This window comes from Chelonoidis abingdonii, unplaced genomic scaffold (assembly GCF_003597395.2).
Source record: "Chelonoidis abingdonii isolate Lonesome George unplaced genomic scaffold, CheloAbing_2.0 scaffold0003, whole genome shotgun sequence".
Lineage (NCBI taxonomy): Eukaryota > Metazoa > Chordata > Testudines > Testudinidae > Chelonoidis > Chelonoidis abingdonii.
Window position 1 is genome coordinate 135912 of NW_027424264.1, and position 19025 is coordinate 154936.

Sequence of the window (19025 nt, forward strand, 5' to 3'; positions counted from 1 at the left end):
GTCCCGCGCCAACGGGACAGTCGAATCCTCATTTTGCTCTTGCGTTGCGCCCCCTATCCCGATTTCAAGCCAGGGCACTGCAGGGTACAGCGGACAGTACAGAGGAGGAGAATAACCATTCATCTCATATGCCAGTTTTTCTCCGGCGTAGCGGTACAGAACGACCGTAACCATCTCTGCCTCTTCAAGCAAGTGTGAATGCTGCTGTGTAGCGCTTGGAGGTATCGCCTCTCTCTCCGCTGGCTCTAGTACCACTAGTACGGTGCCGGAAAAAAAAAAAAAAGCTGAACTGGCTCTCATGGTTGCTGTGCATTATGGCGTCTGCCAGGACAATCCAGGGAAAACACAGCGCAAAAAGGACGTCAGCGTATGTTTTTCCAGAGAAGGAATGACTGAAGACATTTTACCTCAGTTTAACCCTGCGACAATATTGATTCACCAGATTCCAAGCGGGCGGGGAGGGGGAGACTGCGGGAACTATGGGATAGCTACGGAAGAGCTACCCACAATGCAACGCTTCAGAAATCGACGTTAGCCTCGGACCATGGACGCACAATGCCGAATTACTGTGCCTAGTGTGGCCGCATGAAATCGAATTTATAATATCAGTTTTATAAAACCGATTTTAGCTAATTCGATATTATCCCGTAGTGTAGACGTGGCCTTGGATGATTTAGAAACAACAAATCCCGCACCTTGGCAAGGGCTTTGCAGCCCCTTTGAAACCTATAATTCTATGATTCTGTGCTCACAAAAAATCTGATAAATTACTTAAAGTTAGAAGAAATCTCTCAAAACTAACTCAGCAAGTTTTACCAGATACCAATGATTCTCTAACCAAAAGTACATCTCTGTATGTACATAAAGTCACTGATAATATTGCAAATGCCAAACTGACTCGGGGGGGAAGGGGAGAAACTTACTCATCTCCATCTGGACAGATTCCTGTGGTCTCATCATATTTTGTACAATAAACATCTGGACTGTAGTTAAAAGTCCCATCACGCCTTCGAATGGGTCTACGACGACGCTGATTTAGGAAATGCCAGTGAAAACAGGTAAATGGTCTGTGCTGGGTACACTTGTGCTGCAAGAATAGGGGGCACTGCTCTGTCCTAAAGTCCTTTAGATACCTAAAAAAATTAAACTGTGTTACAAGTTCATCTTATTGGAGGCATATTGATTACAGCATTAACAAGGCACTTGATAATTCAACATGTTCAGCCCATGAGAGTGTACAATTTTATCCTGTGTAAAATTATATTCTCTACATACATTTTACTGCTTAGCTAGAAATTAAATATGACAATTTTTAATTAAATTTGCATTACTATTGTAATTCCTGTAAACTACGTTGCACAACTTAAATAATAATGTTTATATTAGGGCTGTCAAGCGGTTAAAAAATTAACTGCATGGTTAGAAAAATTAATTGTGATTAATCGCACTTTTAAAAAATAATAGAATACCATTTATTTAAATACCTTCCAATGCCGGCTACAAAAGTGCCATGCAAATGCCTGTTCTCACTTTCTGTTGACATTGTAAATAAGAAGAGGGCTGCATTAACAAACTTGTTTGCCTTAATGATTGGCAGAACAAGAAGTAGGACTGAGTGGACTTGAAGGCTTTTAAGTTTTACATTGTCTTGGTTTTCAGTGTAGTTATGTAACAAAAAAAGTCTTCATTGTAAGTTGCACTTTCACAACACAGAGATTGAACTACAGTATTTGTATGAGGTGAATTAAAAATACTATTTCTTCAGTGTGATTAATCATGAATAATTTTTTTAATCGTGATTAATTTTTTTGAGTTAATCGTGTAAGTTCACTGTGATTAATCGACAGCCCTAATTTATATCAAATACTACAGTCAAAAATCATGTCTATAGGCTTTAAAAATTAGATTTCCCTAAGTGACAATCATACAGCAGTTCCAAGCACTTCAAAACAAGTTACTTGAATGAGAATTCAGACTCCCTATTATAATAGATCAGGGATAGGCAACCTATGGCATGGGTACCCAAGGCGGCACATGAGGTGATTTTCAGTGGCATTCACACTGCCTGGGTCCTGGCCACCAGCCCGGGGGCTCTGCATTTTAATTTAATTTTAAATGAAGCTTCTTAAACATTTTAAAAACCTTATTTACTTTGCATACAACAATAGTTTAGTTGTATATTATAGACTTAGACTTATAGAAAGAGATCTTCTAAAAACGTTAAAATGTATTACTGGCACGCGAAACCTTAAATTAGAGTGAATAAGACTCAACACACCACTTCTGAAAGGTTGCCGACCCCTGTACTACCTAATCCTACTAGAGCTGTTTTTTCAAATAACCACATTTGGTTTTATGTCAGAAATGCCTCTTAACTCCAATAACCCCACAGCACAGACTCGCATTGCATAGAAGCCTATCCTGGGAACACTGACATGAGAAATGGGGGAGGGATTGCAACTCCCTTCACAGTGGTATAGTAGTCTAGAGGGTGCAAGTGTAGGAGAGGGAAGGTGGATAGAAGTGAACAGAAAGAACATAGGAAATGAAGAGGGAGTTTATCCCAGGGAGAAGAAAGAGCAGGGATGATGGAAAAGAACACAAAAGTTACTAGGGAAGGTACTGGAAGTTTGGAAGAGCTTGTTTATTGGAGATTGTTACTGTGCAAACTATTGAGATCTGGGGGTTATGTGATGCTTTGGGCAGTCCACTAGAAATCCCCAATAATCTGGAGGCTGGAGGTAATTCAGTTATTGGGGATGTGCTTTGGGAATATTTATGGGGGGGTGTCAGGGTTATCTAGGAGCTTCTGAGATAGTCACGGAGGTTATGTTTCTTATGTTTGTTTAGGGCAGGGGTAGGCAACCTGCGGCACGCGAGCTGATTTTCTGTGGCGCTCACACTGCCTGGGTCCTGGCCACCACTCTGGGGAGCTCTGCATTTTAATTTAATTTTAAATGAAGCTTCTTAAACATTTTTAAAACCTTATTGACTTTACATACAACAATAGTTTAGTTATATATTATAGATTTATAGAAAGAGACCTTCTAAAAACATTAAAATGTGTTACTGGCACGCGAAACCTTAAATTACAGTGAAAAATGAAGACTGGGCACACCACTTCTGAAAGGCTGCTGACCCCTGGTTTAGGGGTAGTTAAGGTTACCAGGGTATAAGAGTGTTAAAGAATGAAGAGATGGTTATGAAGTCTTTAGGGGTGTCTCAAGGGTTATGAGTGTCTTGGGTGCATGGTGGTGTTTGTTTGGGGATGACAGGAGCGGTTATAAGGAGGACTAGGAGCGGTCTGGGGGCTGTGGGAGGATTGGGGCATCTGGGAAGCGTTAAAGGATGGTGGGGGTGACTTGGGAGGGCTGTAGGTCGGTGTTTCACGAACATTAGAGGGTTGTACGGGGGATTAGGGGCGCTCGGGTAATGCTTCAAGGGCGGCGAGGCCGCAGGTCGCGTTAGGGGCACTCGGCCGCGTTCTAGGGCCGCCGGCGAGTTAGGGGCTCTCGGGCCGCGTTCCGGCGCCGGAGGACAGCAGCCTCTCAGGCTCTCACATCCCCTGCCCTGCCGCCGCCCGAGACCCGCTAGACCCAGGCCGGGTCTGTTACCTCAGGGCCTACGACCCCCGCCAGGCGTTGGGCCAGGCTTGGCAGGGGCGAGGGCGCGAAAGGTGGCTCCAGGGCCCGATACCTACGTATAGTGCGTCGGCTGCTCGGTCTGCGGGAACCCACCGCACCCGCCACCTCGAGAAACCGCTTTCGAAACCGACGGCATCTTCCTCAGCTGTAGCCACAGCGCAGGCGCCTGCCAGGCCGGAGCCACATCCCCCAGCCCCGCCCGGCGCGAAGGCACCCCCGTCTCCTGCTGAGCCGGGGGATAAACCCCACCCGGGCGTGGAGAGGGAGTCTGGGACGGGAGGCGCTGACCAACAGCGGACAGGTATTGCGGGAGCTACTCAACTGGTTCCCCCCACACTGCTAAACTCTTTACAGCGCAGGGAGGCCGCAGCCCAGGGCTAAGTCTGCGGCTTGGAAACCTTTGGGGCGCTGAAAACAAGGGGGCTTGTGTGCATGAGAGTGCAGGGGGCCAGGGCCACACTGGGTATACCCCTCTCAAGCAATCGCTGACTGATACGTCTCAGGGGGTGCCTTGCTCATTGGGATGATTTATCAGCAGACTCAGGTACAACACATAAATGAAACTCCCTTCTCTATAACGGCAGGCTTCTTGAAATGAGGCCTTCCAACCCCTATCTATACAACACCTCAGATCCGCCCTACTGCTGCCGGCTCTTCTGCCTCTCCCCGACCTAGGGACTGAAAGAGTCATGTGCCTTTCCTAGATGTTGGCAAAAGAAGAGGTGGACAGAGGAAGCATTTTCTTTTTATACGTGATCTTTGGCAGCAATACCCTGAAATATGCTTTTCTGTATGTATTTCAGAGTTAGCTTTTAATGGTGGTTCTGTTGCAGTCTTCTTATAATACTATTACTCTTTGAAGACCTTACACATTAAATATTCTCATGGATGCTCCTGCAGTAACAAGTTCCTCCCCCTGGCCCATGACTTCGTCCCTAATGCTGATCCTATAGCTACAGTCACAGACAGGGTCAAATACTCAGTCCATCTGTCAGTTGCAAGACTTCTTTCCCACAGACTGCCTCAAGGCTTCAACTGAGGATACCCATAAATCCACCACTTGCTAACCATTAGTAAGAAGGCCTGTCTCATTCTGCAGTAGTAGCCCCATTTTACTATTAGAGAATAAGTTTGTCTTCCCAGGGAGCCACTGGTCTAGTGAATGAGGCAGAAACCTAATACTAAGGGACCAAGATTCTATTCCTGATTCCCAAACTCAATAAATGTGACAGTTTTAAGCGTCAGTTTTATCACCCATAAAACAGAAATAATATTTCACAATGTCTTCTAAAGCACTCTGATAATATATAACATCAAGGCAGGGAAAGATGTAGAAATCTCCTAGGCTTGTTCTTATTCTTGTAGAGTATATGGGAGGTACCAGCACCAGTTCCTAATTAATTTATATTTAAAGAAGTTCAGTGGCATAGGCATTTTATTACACAGCTAAAACACATTAAGAGTATGTTTTAAGATTAACTTTTAAATAGCACTGCACTTTTCTACTGTGCACAGTGTCCACATCAGAGTATATATGTAAAATTTAAGAATCACCACTTGGCAAGATAAATAATTCAGTGACACTGAGAAGTGGGTTTTTTTTAAAAAACACATATAGCTGGGTTATACTCAAACTTTATAAAGGTCTTATCTAGCACCCATCATGACATTAAAGAGGTATGTATATAAGATTTAGTTGGTTCTTCACTCCAGTCAGCACTGGATTTTTTTTAAAACCATATACACAAGAAGGGGTGATAGGTGGAGAAAAAGAAGGGTATTTTGAAGAAGACTAAATGGATTTTGCATTTGATTCTAAACGCAGTGAAGTTCATGGCCACCCTGTCTCATTCCTCACTCCTTTGGGACATTCCCTTAAATATATCTCATATGTTTAATTGTTATCAGCCCTTGTTACAACTATTAAACCAATTTAATGGGGATTCAAAAAACTGGACTTGAGAAATTTACCAGACACCTTTTAGCCATAAGAGATTATGACAGACTAGGGAGGGGCAACAGCAAGATTCCATAGAAAACATAACTTTGGTTGTTGTTTACAGCTTTACCAAGTATACCAAACAGTTGAATACTAACTTCCCCCTTCTGTTACTCACACCTTCTTGTCAACTGTTTGAAATGGGCCACCCTCATTACCACTACAAAAATTATTTTTCCTCCCTTGTTATTCTACTGATAATTAAATTGTCTCATTAGACTGACCCCCCCCAACCTGGTAAGGCAACTCACATCTTCTCATGTACTATGTATAAATATACCTGCTACTGTATTTTCCACTCCACGCATCTGATGAAGTGGGTTCTAGCAGACGAAAGCTTAAGTCCAAATAAATTTGTTAGTTTCTAAGGTGCCACAAGGACTCCTCATTGTTTTAGCTGGAAGATAGTTTTTGCAACCTTAAAAGCTAGAAGCTTAATTTTGTTTTTCAAATGAAAATTTAAATTCTGAAGAAATGGATGGCTTCAGCTCCTTCTCTTGCTAGGAAAAGTTTTCTAAAAGTCAGTAGTAAGTAGGATGTGTGATTTTAAGACCTGTAAAGTTAGGATTAATTTTGCAATTAAGATTTACCCAGATACTGTTTTGCTCTTCACAATTAAGAGGACTGTTTTTCGCCTTCATGAATGAACTGTTTAGTTACATCTACTACAAAAGGATCTTTTCTACTGATGACAGAGAAAGTTCATCTCCACCACAGAGCTATGTTTAGTTCTGTAGTGTAGAAAACAGATTTATTAAACTCATACTGACAGTGCATTAAAAGAGTTTTATGGAAGTCATTTCCACATGACCTAACACAATAGTAGAGTACAGAATATGAACTTAACATTCAGCTTGATAGAATACTGCATATATGTATGTAGCTATCTTCACTGTGCTTTACAAAGTAATTTATCTCAGTGTCATTGTCACCTTTAGTGCAATGTTTTTGTATCCTTCTGACTTTGATATTGTAATACATTCAAAATCTTAAAAGTCAGGTGATGGGGGACAGGTCTAACCAGTCTTAGGACAGAATCAGTACAGCAGTGTTCACATATTGAACCTTCTGACTGCAACTATGCACAAGTTAAGAGCCCACTTGATTAACTCTGTTGCCATGAGTTATAAGAGGATTAGCAAGAATTACCAGCAATGGCGAGGAATCAGGCTTGCAGAATAAAGACATTGATAGGTGGGAAAACAAGCGTTTCCAGGCAGGTCAGTGCAGCATTAGATCACCTGGAATACCAGCAGTTTCCTAGGGGGCCTGCTATTACAGCTACCCTCCCCCAGGTCAGTATTTTTCCTGTTGGGATGGTGGTGGCAGTATTTTGTTTTCTGAGGTCTCATCTAACAAGCCTGGCACCTGCTGATGGAAAACGGCTCCCAGTTGCTTGTCGACTTCTGCCTCCTCCCTAAAAACGCACCAGAGCAGCAGCCCTATCCCTAGCAGGCTGACCGGCAGCACTTTCACCCAGGGTCTCCGATAGTGACTGCCCATGGACCTGTCCACAGACCAGAACCGCGGGCTGGCTTTGCTGGTGGAGAAGGGGATGGGCCTGGAGCTCTCAGACTCCGCTACGTCCTCCGGCCCCGGATGTCGACTGAGGCGTCGCACTGGACAGGAGAGCGGGCGCGGCCTGGAGGGAGAAAAGGAAGAATAAACGCGATGTAAAGCGAGTCGCAGGCCCGTCTCCGCCCCGGGCGGGATCCGACCCCCGCCCCAGGAAAACCCCGCGAAGAGCAAGCCCGCGCCACCTCTCACCGCCGGCCCCAAAGGATCGCGCGACTCATCCCGCTCTACCGCCAACCGTCAAGTCCGGTGGAGGGGAGAAGAGGGCTCGGCTTAGTAACGTGCTCCGGAGCATGCTCAGTACGTCTACTGAAGCCGCTGCCCTTATTACCCGTAGGACTCTGCTCCAGGACTATTCAGGGCTGGGTGAGGGGACCTGCTCCACCAGTATCTGGAGCTGGGTCTAGCCTAGGGTGACGAGATAGCAAGTGTGAAAAATCAGGATGGGGTGGGGGGGTAATAGGAGCCTATATAAGAAAAAGACCCAAAAATTGGGACTGTCCTTATAAAATGAGGACAGCTGGTTACCCAAGTCTAGCCCCAGCCCTGCGGGTGCATCCCTGCCTGAGTGAAAGCAGCGTGGCTCTCCCTTGCCTGCTGCCTTCCTGGGCTGCCTCAGGCTGTAGCAAGAGCAGTGGCCAGCTGAGGCAGCACCTCAGGAGGGGAGCAGGCAGGGGCACACACTTTGCAGCCATCTCGTCCCCTGGCACCTACCTGGAGGAGACACCGAGAAGGCTTCTGGCCAAGAGACATCTGGAGTGAACCTCACTCACCTGAGAAGCTGCTGGGCCTTCAGTGAGTAACCCTAACCCTGTGATTTCCCCTCCCCTGACCCAAATTCTCTCCCAGAGCCTTAGACAGGTCAGGGGCGGAGTTTGAGGTGGGCGGGTTCTGGGCACCACCAAAATTTCTACAAACTTACCACCCCATTGTCAGGGGTTAAAAAGTTGCAAAGGGGGCGAATCGGAGAGGGGGGTAGCCAGGGTCTAGGCAGGGTGGTCAAGCAGCTGGAGGCAACATTAGGAGAGGGGCTAAAGGGTAAAATCAGGGATGAAGGGGAGGATCAGGAGTTAAGCTCGGGGGTGAGGCACTGGCAGAGGGTGTCAGAGGCCAAAACCCCACACAGGGGGTAGCAGTTACCTCAGTGGGACTGAGACACACCAGTGCACTGCAAAATAGTTTGTTGGAGGGACAAGAGGCTTTTTTATTTGAGGAAAGTGGCTTTTCTGTGTGGTCACATGAACTGAGCATACTCAGTAACATCTGCTGAAGCCACTGCCCTTCACCCTGCCCTAAAAATCTACCAATTTACAGGGGCTAAAAGGGGGCAAAGGTGGGAGAATTGGAGCAGGGGGCGGCCAGGATCTGAGCAGGGGGCAGAAATTGACTAGGCAGGGGGGTCAAGCAGCTGAAGGCAGCATTAGGAGAGGGGCTAAAGGGCAAAATCAGGGATGGGGGGGAGGAGCAGGACTTAAACTCGGGATGAGGTGCTGGCAGAGGGTGTCAAAAGCCAAAACCTGGCACAGGGGGTAACAGTTACCCCAGTGCAATTGAGACACCCAGGTTTGCCAAAATGGAGGGGGGCAAAGGGTTTTTTTTATTTTCCCCTCTCACAGACAGCACCTCTCAGCATCAGCTTCCCAGGGCTGGATTCTTAAAGCCGATAAGGGGATTAGCTCCAAGCACTGTGAGCTGAGCCTGTCCACGCTAGCGCTTTAAAGCGCTCAAACTTGCTGCACTTGAGGGGGGATGACTTTTCACACCCCTGAGCCAGCAAGTTAGAGCGCTTTCACTTGCCAGTGGGGTAGATAATCCCTGAGATTTAATTCAGTGGAACATTTTACATATATCCTCTCAAAGAAAAGAATCCCTTATCACTATATCTGAATGCCTAGAGTCTCCGAGCAGTTTCCCGAGTTGTCTTATCTGCTGCTGGGATTCCCTGAATGTTTAGTTCTAATTTTTTCTTCTCATTTTTAGAGCAGATGTTTATTTTGTTGGATCATCTTCCTTCCACTCTGACTGAATATTGGTGGTCTGACCAATAGTCTGCCAAATCTAATATCCTGTCGTGTGTCATTGAACAATCCCATTGTCCACTCCCAGCATCTGTCAATCAAAGGACGGTTTAGGGACATGCAGAGCATGGGCCTGCATCCCTGATTATCTTGGCTAATAGCCAATGTACTTATCCTGAGGGACTGATCTAATTTTTGTTCAACCCATTCATAGTTTTGCCTTTCAAAATATAATGAACACACATCTACAACCCCAAGATACCTTTACAACCCCAAGAATTCCAAAATCATGAGTTATACACCCTCGAGTCAAGAAATTTTAATAAATAAATGATATATTTTTTTATGTGCTTCTTTGTTCCTGACCCTGTAGGGTGCAGTAAGGCTGCCAGTTCCAATGCCTTGAGCTTAAACACCTGAATGAATCTTAGTCTACCCTCATACTCCCAAACATTTCATATACCTAAGGCCATATCTACACTTTAAGTGTCGGTTAACTCAAGTTATGTCACCATAGAGTCACTACGGTTACTATGTCACTTGTGTGCATGCCTCCTGGATTCCTTATCTCAGCAGTCAGGGTACTCACAAGAAGCACTTGTATCGATTCAGAGTGAGGTGCACCATGAATAGATATCTCACTGTCCACCCACTGTATTTTGGGAAGCTATGGTTTGGCAGTGCATGCTGGGTACCGAACAGGTCAGACAGGGGTGGTTGTGGCCATGGGATCCAACTTCTTATAATGCATTGTTATCCATCCACTAATGTTATATGTATCCCATACATAAATGTATACATGTTTTCACCTTTTTTTCTAAACTCACAAACCTGCCTAGCCCTCCTCACTGTCTGCCATCTCACACAGAATCATGGAGCTTGCATGGCTCTGCACTATTGTCATGAGTGTTTCCACCCAAAGGTGCATGCTTCTTTACTATTTGCAGATCAGCAAACATACATGTACATATACTCTACATTCTTTATGAAAATATGCTTATGATGTGGATATGACATAGCTAATATATACTTTATGCAAGATGGCTGATGTGGGGTATCACTGCAAAACTTAAGACATTGACTGTATTTATCCAATCTGTATGGATGTAATGTTTGTATCTGAGGCTAGAAATATTGGCCGTTACTATGTATTTCAAATGTGCTCTGTTTGATGAGGCCAGACAATGTTAGTGGCTTATTGAAGGAATGCACAAACACATAAAGATTACCCCAGGAACTGTGCCTCTGAACGATAGTGCTATACAGTGGGGACTACTTGATCAAGATCAGATACTTCTACACAGTGGTTGCCATTTGACCCAGGTCACAGCAAAAGAGCCTTCCAGAAAGTGGGGGGAAGAAAGAAAAGGTGGACAGTGACAGCCTACAAGAACTGGAAACACCTGAGGTACAAAGACTGAACAGTGAGACGTGATTGTCCCAGCAATCTGGATGATGGGAAGACAGACGCTTCAGCTCAGCTCAGCATACTGAGAATAAGAAGGATCTGACATTACCAACCACGGTAGAATAATCCATGTGTGTATAATATATCTTTTGTCCCCATCAAGCAGACATAGGCCTTTTTCTCACTTTAATAAAACTAATGAAAACAGTTTAACACTGAAGACAAAGGCTAAAGAAGATATCTCAAAAATTAAATGAGAGAGCAATGAGGTTACGTGAGTACCATAGTTCTGTGGTGATACCTCTTTGCTCCTTATGTGTATAAGAGTGACAAAAGTGGAAGTCTGTATAAAGCACAATGGTAGATTTTCTGCCTATGAGCTTGCTTTCCAAAGGAATTAAGTATTTCACATACTATTTAAAATGTTTTTAACTACTCTCCATGTTTTGTGTGCATTCAATTTTTTTTTATTAATAGACGGTATGACGTACCATTCACTGGAAAGGGACTAATAAAGATTTCTTTTTAAATGTTCAGACTTTCATAAAGGGTTTTTCATGCAATAGCCATGAAATTCCACTTGCAAAATGTTTTTTAAACAGTACTGAAAATAGAGGAATGTGAAAAATGTCTGCTTGGTTCTCTCTACTCCAAAAATGTGTTTGGTATCAAGTGTTTGTCTAATACACAGGTCGGCAACCTATGGCACATGTGCCAAAGGTGGCATGTGAGCCAATTTTTGATGGCACGCAAGGCGGGCTGAGCTGCTTGGTCCGCCGCCGCTCTGGGGTTCCCTGTGCTGGCCCCTTGCCAGCTGAGGTTCTGCCGCCGGTCCCACTCAACACCTGCTGCTGGCCTGGGGGAAGGAAACCTAGGCTGGCAGTGGGCTATGACCCCAGCTGGCAGGAGCCGGCAGCCGAAACCCCAGAGCTGCAGCAGGCTGAGCCGCTCAGTCCGCCACCACTCTGGGGTTCCCACCCTCAGCTCCTGCTAGCTGGGGTCCCACCACCAGTCCCACTCAGTGCCCGCTGCTGGCCTGGGGTGCCTTCCCAGAGGCTGGCAGTGGGCTGAGACCCCAGCTGGCAGGAGCTGGCAGCTGAAACCCCAGAGCAGGGGTGGGTGGAGACACAGCCCACCGCTGAAACTCCAGAGCTGGGCGGGCTGACCCGCTTATCCCGCCACCACCCTGGGGTTCTGGCTGCTGGCCCCTTGCCAGCTGGGGTCCCCGCCGCAGCCCCCACCTTGCTTCTGGTTGGAGTTCCAGCGCAGGCCCCCTGCCAGACAGAGTCTAGGCCTCCAGCCCTGCTCAGCCCTACCAGCCGCCAGCTCCACTCACCTCAGCTTCTGATCTGGGGGTTCTAGATGGTTAACAACTGATCACTCAGAAGCCCATGTGCAGCTTAAAGTATCCAAATATGTGCCACCAGACATTGGAAAAGCAAGGGCAAGGATCACACTAAACTAATAAGATCTGCATTTTAATTTAAATTTTAAATAAAGCTTCTGAAACATTTTAAAAACCTTGTTTACTTTATATATAACAATAGTTTGATTATATATTATAGACTTATAGCGAGACCTTCTAAAAAACATTAAAATGTATTACCAGTACACAAAGCCTTAAATTAGAGTGTATACATGAAGACTCAGCACACCACTGCTCAAAGGTTGCCGACCCCTGATCTAATGACTATTTTGAGTGCGGGGACTAAGCATCTTTTCATAGAACAAAAGTGTCACTTAAGATTTCTTGAGTAATAAACATGTACATAAGGCTGTGACACTGGCCCTAAACCATGGTGGATTTAATTTAAGTTATAATTTAAATCACAAGTCAGGAAAACTTGATTTAATCATGGTTTTCTAGATAAAAGTGCATTCTTGTTGGTTGTTATAGCCTTAATACATACTCTTCACAACTCAGAGTTAGATATGTTGAATTTTTACACGCTATACTTTTTTAAAGAGTGATTTATTTAGAAAACTTTTAAGAGTAGTTTTACAGCTATATCAGAAAATGAATGTGTGACATTCTATACCTTAGTGGAATGTACCCCATAGTCCTCATTTTCATATAATTGTGATCTTACATATAAAGCATGCCATGTAAGGTATTGGAGAAAGGTTATTCTCTGCTGCAAGTCATTTCTGTATGCATATATGTCACTAAAGCATGCTGTAACTTGAGAAAGCAAAGTAACCAACACCCAGGCGGCGTGTGAACTAGCTCATCTCCAGCCATTGAGCTAAAATGCAAGCACTCACCTGCATCAGGCCACACTAGGTCCTTACCTTTGCGTTTAGAAACTCAGCAATACCACCCAGACATCCCTGGACTTGTGTTTTAAAAGCACATGAAATGATCATATAAAAGAGACAGTATGGTGCATAGCAAACCCTTTTGCCATCTATCCCGCAACCAAGGCCAGGTCTACACTGCGACTTTAAATCAGTTTAATGGCCAATATACCGATTTAACGCTGTATCCGTTCACACGACGTCGTCATTAATATCGAGTTAAACGGCTCCTTAAATCGATTTCGGAATCCTCCCAAACGAGAGAGAGTAGCACTAAATTCGATAGTCGATAACTCGGATTAGGGTTCGTGTGGACGGAAATCGACGTTATTTGGGCCTCCGGGCGGTATCCCAGAGTGCACCACTGACCGCTCTGGACAGCAATCTGAACTCGGATGCAGCGGGCAGGTAAACAGGAAAAGCCCCGCGAACTTTTGAATACATTTCCTGCTTGCCCAGCGTGGAGCTCTGCATCAGCACGGCTGGCGATGCAGTCTGAAATCGAAAAAGAGACGCTCCAGCATAGACCGTACGGGAGATACTAGGTCTGATCGCTGTATGGGAGACAAATCTGTTGTATCCAGGCTCCGTTACAGAACATGAAATGCCAAAGCCGTTTGAATAAAAAAATCCAGGATTACACAGCGCTGCGTGTGACAAGCGTAACGGGAAGCCAGAGACTCAAATGGACGCTCTATGAAGGGAGGAGGCGTGTACTGTGAGGACTCCAGCTATCCCACCAGTCCACAGCAGTCTCTGGAAATTATTTGCATTCTTGGCTGAGTCCAATGTCTGTAGGTTCAAACACAGTGTCTGGCGTGGTTCAGGGGAACAGCTCCTCAGTTTATTCCCCCCACCACTGTGAAAAAAAAGGGAAGATTGCTGTGCTATGGCCGTTTGCTCAATGCCACTACCGCGAAAAAGGCCCAAAGGGTTGTCTGCTGCCTTCACAAAGGGAGGGGGAGTGCTACCAGCCCCCCCGGGGAAATGTTTTCTGCCATCTGGGAAGGGCTGGGTACAGCTACCCCCCTACTCCTCTTGTGAAGGCAGGCAGAGAGCAACCCCCTTATCGTCGCCCTTGTCTTTTCCGCTGGAGATAGGCATGCGACAGCCCAGGAGCACAGCCAAGCGCCGTCACCGAAAACTACTGAGGCCAGCAAAAGTACGGGGAACTATCGGGATAGCTGAGTCGCGAGGAAAACAGCTTACCCACAGGACACCCGCTCCCTGAAATCAATCGGTATAGCTTTGGACCAGAATGGACGCAATCACATCGATTTCGAGTTGGATCTGCCACTGGGTGGACTCGGTGTGGGGGAGGAAGGCAAGATCCTTTAGGTTAGATTCTGTTTTGTGTAATATCGTTTAAGCTAATTCGAAATAACGTGTAGTGTAGACGTTTACCCCCCAAGACACGAGAAGGGAGAAAACGTACGGCTTTGTCTAACTGCGCATTATAGGCAATAAAGCCTTCAGAGCGCTCTTACCTTACTCCCCGTCCCACACTTGGCAATACAGGGAGTGCGCTGACTCCCTGGCTAGAGCAGGTCTTTGGGTTACTCCACCTCCACGGAGGTTAACAGCTGTGCATATTGCGGTGAGACGCTACCAGCTTCCAGTGTAAATTGAGAGTAACATTATTACATACTGACTGACCTCCAGAACAGGCCAACTCCAGCACCAGTGAAGGAAGCAGGTGCCCTGGGGTGGCCAACAGAAAGGGCACCACGCTGTCATTGCGGGGACGGCACTTCGGGCATTCAGCGGCGGTCCTTCAGTCCCACTCTTCCCTCCTTGGTGGCACTTTCGGCGGGCAGTAACCATTTATGGTGGTTTTTCTTTTATTCTTTTTTTCCTTTGCAGCTTGGGCGCAGCAAAACAGTGCTGGAGCCGGCCCTGTCCAGAAATGCCCCATAATCCTCTTAACTGAAGTGGTCTCTCTTGTCTTTGTTGTGAACTCGGGATGTGGACGTGTCCTTTCAAAGCTCCGAGAGTGGCTGCTTAGCTCGTCCGAGAAAAAAACGAACAGCTACTGTTTGAGTGAGCATTCCACCCCACCCCCATCTGAAGCCTCTTGAATGCTGGAATAGCAGCCCATAATGCACTGCTCCCAGTGCAGCGGGAAGTGCTACAAATGTGGCCCCACCAGTGCACTTTCAGCTGTGAGTGTGGACAGACTAGCATGCTTTCCCTAATGCACTCTCTGAAGGCTGGTTTAACGTAAAGCGCTCTACAGCTGCAAGTGTAGCCATCCCAACTGATAGCTGTTAGCCTGTTGGTGATCTCCTTTTCACGCTTTGGCAACATATGTAAACCTTGTTATATCCATAATGTCTTATTAAATTGAGTATGGAAGGAGCTAAGTATTTTTTTTCTCATAGGCTTTTACCCCATTAATGTGTTTGTTTATATTGTAGTAGTGATGAATCTGCTCATTGCATAAGGGTGTCTGGTAAATGTGTGTCACTGACACAACCTTCTTTCTCTGGTCTCTACATCTGGGCAGAATTGGCATACATAGACAAAGGAGATACGATGTTTCCAAAGGCACCAAGATCTCTGCTTAATTCTTCTTGAAGGCTCCTTATGCTTTTCTTGAGCACTCTACCCAGTATGGGGGTTTCCTTGCATGTTCCTTGATGAAGAGCTCATTGAACAGAACTGCTCGTCCAGTATTGCCACAGTTGATTCCAGCTGCATGTTCAGCACAAACCAAAGTGCGACTGGCAGTCTGATGGCTTCACAATGCTGTTTGTATAAACCTGATACAAAAGTCTGGTGTCATAAACAGATAGTAGGAGTTAATAGAACAGAAGTACTTTATATCTCTTTTGACTGTAAAGGGTTAACAAGTTCAGTGAGCCTGGCTGTCACCTGACCAGAGGACCAATCAGGGGACAGGATACTTTCATATCTTGAGGGACGGAAGCTTCTATGTGTGCTGTTAGAATTTGGTTGTTCTCTCTGGGTTCTGAGAGGGACCAGATGTGCAACTAGGTTTCTCTCCAATCTCTCCGATACAGGCTCTTATAAGTTCAGAACAGTGAGTACTAGGTAGATAAGGCAAGTTAGGCTTTTGTTGTTTTCTTTCTTGCAAATGTGCATTTGGCTGGGAGGAGTTCAAATGTGCATTTGGCTGGGAGGAGTTCAAATTTGTATTTTGCTGAAAGGATTTTAATTTGTACTTGTATACTTAGGCTGGGAGGGCATTCCCAGTGTCTAGAGCTGAAAGACCCTGTACCTATTCCATTTTAAATTTACAAAGATAATTTTTACTGTTTTTCTCTCTTTAATTAAAAGCTTTTCTTATTTAAGAACCTGATTGGTTTTTTATTCTGGTGAGACCTCAGGGGACTGGGTCTGGATCCACCAGGGAATTGGTGGGGAGAAAGGAGGGAAGGGGGAGAGAAAGGTTAATCTTCTCTCTGTGTTAGGATTACTTTCTCTTTCAGGGAGAGTCTGGGAGGGGGAGAGAGCAGGAGGGGGAAGGTGCATTTTCCTCTCTGTTTAAAATTCAAGGAGTTTGAATCACAGTGATCTTCCAGGGTAACCCAGGGAGGGGAAGCCTGGAAGAGGCAAGGGGGGAAAGGGTTTACTTTCCTAGTGAAAGATCCAGAGGGTCTGGGTCTTGGGGTTCCCCAGGCAAGGTCTTGGGGGGACCAGAATGTACCAGGCACTGGAATTCCTAGTTGATGGCAGCGCTACAGGTTCTAAGCTGGTTATTGAGCTTAGAGGAATTCATGCTGGTACCCCATCCTTTGGACGCTAAGGTTCAGAGTGGGGAATTATACCATGACATCTGGACTCGATAAAATATGTGTCTCTTGCCTCCTTCCATTGGGTTTCAAACAGAGCAAGCTTATTTATCTTCAAGGCATGCTGAAAAGCTTATCTTTTTATCCAGATTTATGGAGACTCTTAGTGAGATAACCATGGCTAGCTGTATGTTTTTGGGAGTTCCCTGCTTTTATAATAAAACATGCTTTTCCGTCAGAGGAGAGGATGTGAGAACAAACAGCACATCACAGATATGTAGTCACACTGCTTAATGCACTACTCCAAAGCACCCAAATACTGGCATGGTTAGCCGGGTATAAGGTTTTTTTATTAAATTCTATTCCTTATATCTTTAAAATTATATTAAAATGTCATTTAGATAGAGAAGCGGTTGTGGGCTGTTTTTTGGCTTGTATATAAAAATGGTGGAAATCTAGTTCATGCAAATGTGTACTTTGATTAAATGATCTTGAGCAGACAACTGTCATGAGAGATGTGGCTGACACTAGTTCCAGGTGTGTAATTTGAACTAGGTCCATGATTAGTGCCTGGTAAATTCATTATCTTGCTTCCTGGAAAGTAGATGCCTCATAAGCATATTATCCAGCAATGCACATCCACTGTGAGCTCATGACTTGCTCCTATTAATACCAATACAGCAAAATCCATAGGGCTTGGGTCCTTATTGTGCTGGGCCTTGTACAAAGCTGCAGTGAAAGACAGGCAAGGCCCCCAAAGCATTTACAAACTAATTCAAGACATAACAAGGAGATGGGAGAGGCATGCAACAGCAATGGTGGAGGATTTCAAGAGTAATAGGAATGCATAATAGACTATGCATAATTGTCAGGTTTCAATTATCCACCTCCTCCCATGAGTAGTATTAGCATTAGGTCACTGATAAAAATTCTAGTAGAATTCTTTGAGGGGGTCAACGAATATGGACAAGGGTGATCCAGTGGGGACTGTGACTCAGAAAGCCTTTTAAAAGGTCCCTCACCAAAGGCTCTTAAACAAAGCAAGCCGTCATGGCATAAGAGAGAAGGTCTTATCATGGCTCAGTAACTGCTTAAAAGACAGGAAACAAAGGGTAGGAATAAATGGTCTATTTTCAGAATGGAGAGAAGTAAATAGTGGTGTCCCCCAGGGGCCTGTACTGGGACCAGGGCTGTTCAACATAGTCATAAATGATCTGGAAAATGAAGTAAACAATGAGATGGCAAAATTTGCAGACAGTACAAAATTACTCAAGATAGTTAAGTCCAAAGCAGACTGCAAAGAGTTATAGAGATCTCACAAAACTCGGTGACTGGGCAACAAAATGGTAAATTCAAACAAAATTAAATGTTGATGAATGCAAGTAATGCAGACTGGAAAACATTTCCTACTATACATACAAAATGATGGGGTCTAAATTAGCTGTTACTGCTCAAGAAAAATCTTGGAGTCATGGTGGATAGTTCTCTGAAAACATTCATTCAATATATAGCAGCAGTCAAAAAAGCTAACACTGTTAGGAACCCTTTGGAAAGGGATAGATAGTAAGACAGAAAATATCACAATGCCACTACATAAATCTATGGTATACCCACATCTTGAATACTGTGTGCTGTTCTGGTTGCCACATCTCAAATATATGTATATGTATTAGAATTAGAAGAGGTACAGAGAAGAGCAACAAAGATTACTAGGGGTATGGGATAGCTGCCATAGCATAGAATCATATGACTGGAAAGGACCTCGAGGTTATCTAGTCACGTCCCTTGTGCTCATGGAAGGACTAAGTACAACGTAGATCATCTCTGACTGGTGTTAGTCTAATCTGCTCTTAAAGATCTCAAATGATGGAGATCCCACAACCTCCCTGGGCAATTTATTCCAGTGCTTAACCACCCTCACAAGAAGTTTGTCCTAATTTCCAATTTAAACCTCCCTAGTTACAGTTTAAGCCCATTGCTTCTTGTCCTATCCTCGGGGGTTAAAGAAAACAATTTTTCTTCCTCTTCCTTCTAACAACCTTTTATGTACTTGAAAACAATTATGTCCCCTCTCAGCCTTCTCCAGACTAAAACAAACCTAATGTTTTTCAATCTTCCCACATCGGCTATGTTTTCTAGACCTTTATTCATTTTTTTGTTCTCTTCTCTGGACTCTCTCTAATTTGTCCACATCTTTCCTGAAATGTGGCACCCAGAACTGGAAACAATATTCCAGCTGAGGTCTAATCAGTGTGAAGTAAAGCAGAAGAATTACTTCTTGTGTCTTACAATACTCCTGCTAATACATCCCGGAATTATGTTTGCTTT

General features: G+C 44.8%; 1 protein-coding gene across 7 annotated transcripts in view; it reads right to left on the reverse strand.

Moving 5' to 3' along the window:
- UNKL (unk like zinc finger) overlaps nt 1–3804 on the reverse strand; it is a 131262-nt gene extending 127458 nt beyond the window's left edge. For 6 of the 7 annotated variants that reach the window (XR_004374905.2, XR_004374904.2, XM_032789481.2 and 3 more), the window contains exons 1-2: nt 3701–3800; nt 924–1133 (exon numbers count right to left, since the gene is read on the reverse strand). Coding sequence is in view for 4 of the 7 variants with exons in the window: in XM_032789481.2 (XP_032645372.1) it covers nt 924–1133; nt 3701–3780 (290 nt within the window). In the remaining 3 variants the exon portion in view is untranslated. Of the gene's footprint in view, nt 1–923; nt 1134–3700 lie in introns of all 7 variants that reach the window. The other variant, XM_075061297.1, reaches the window with a different exon arrangement.
- Between the last annotated feature and the right edge of the window lie 15221 nt (nt 3805–19025).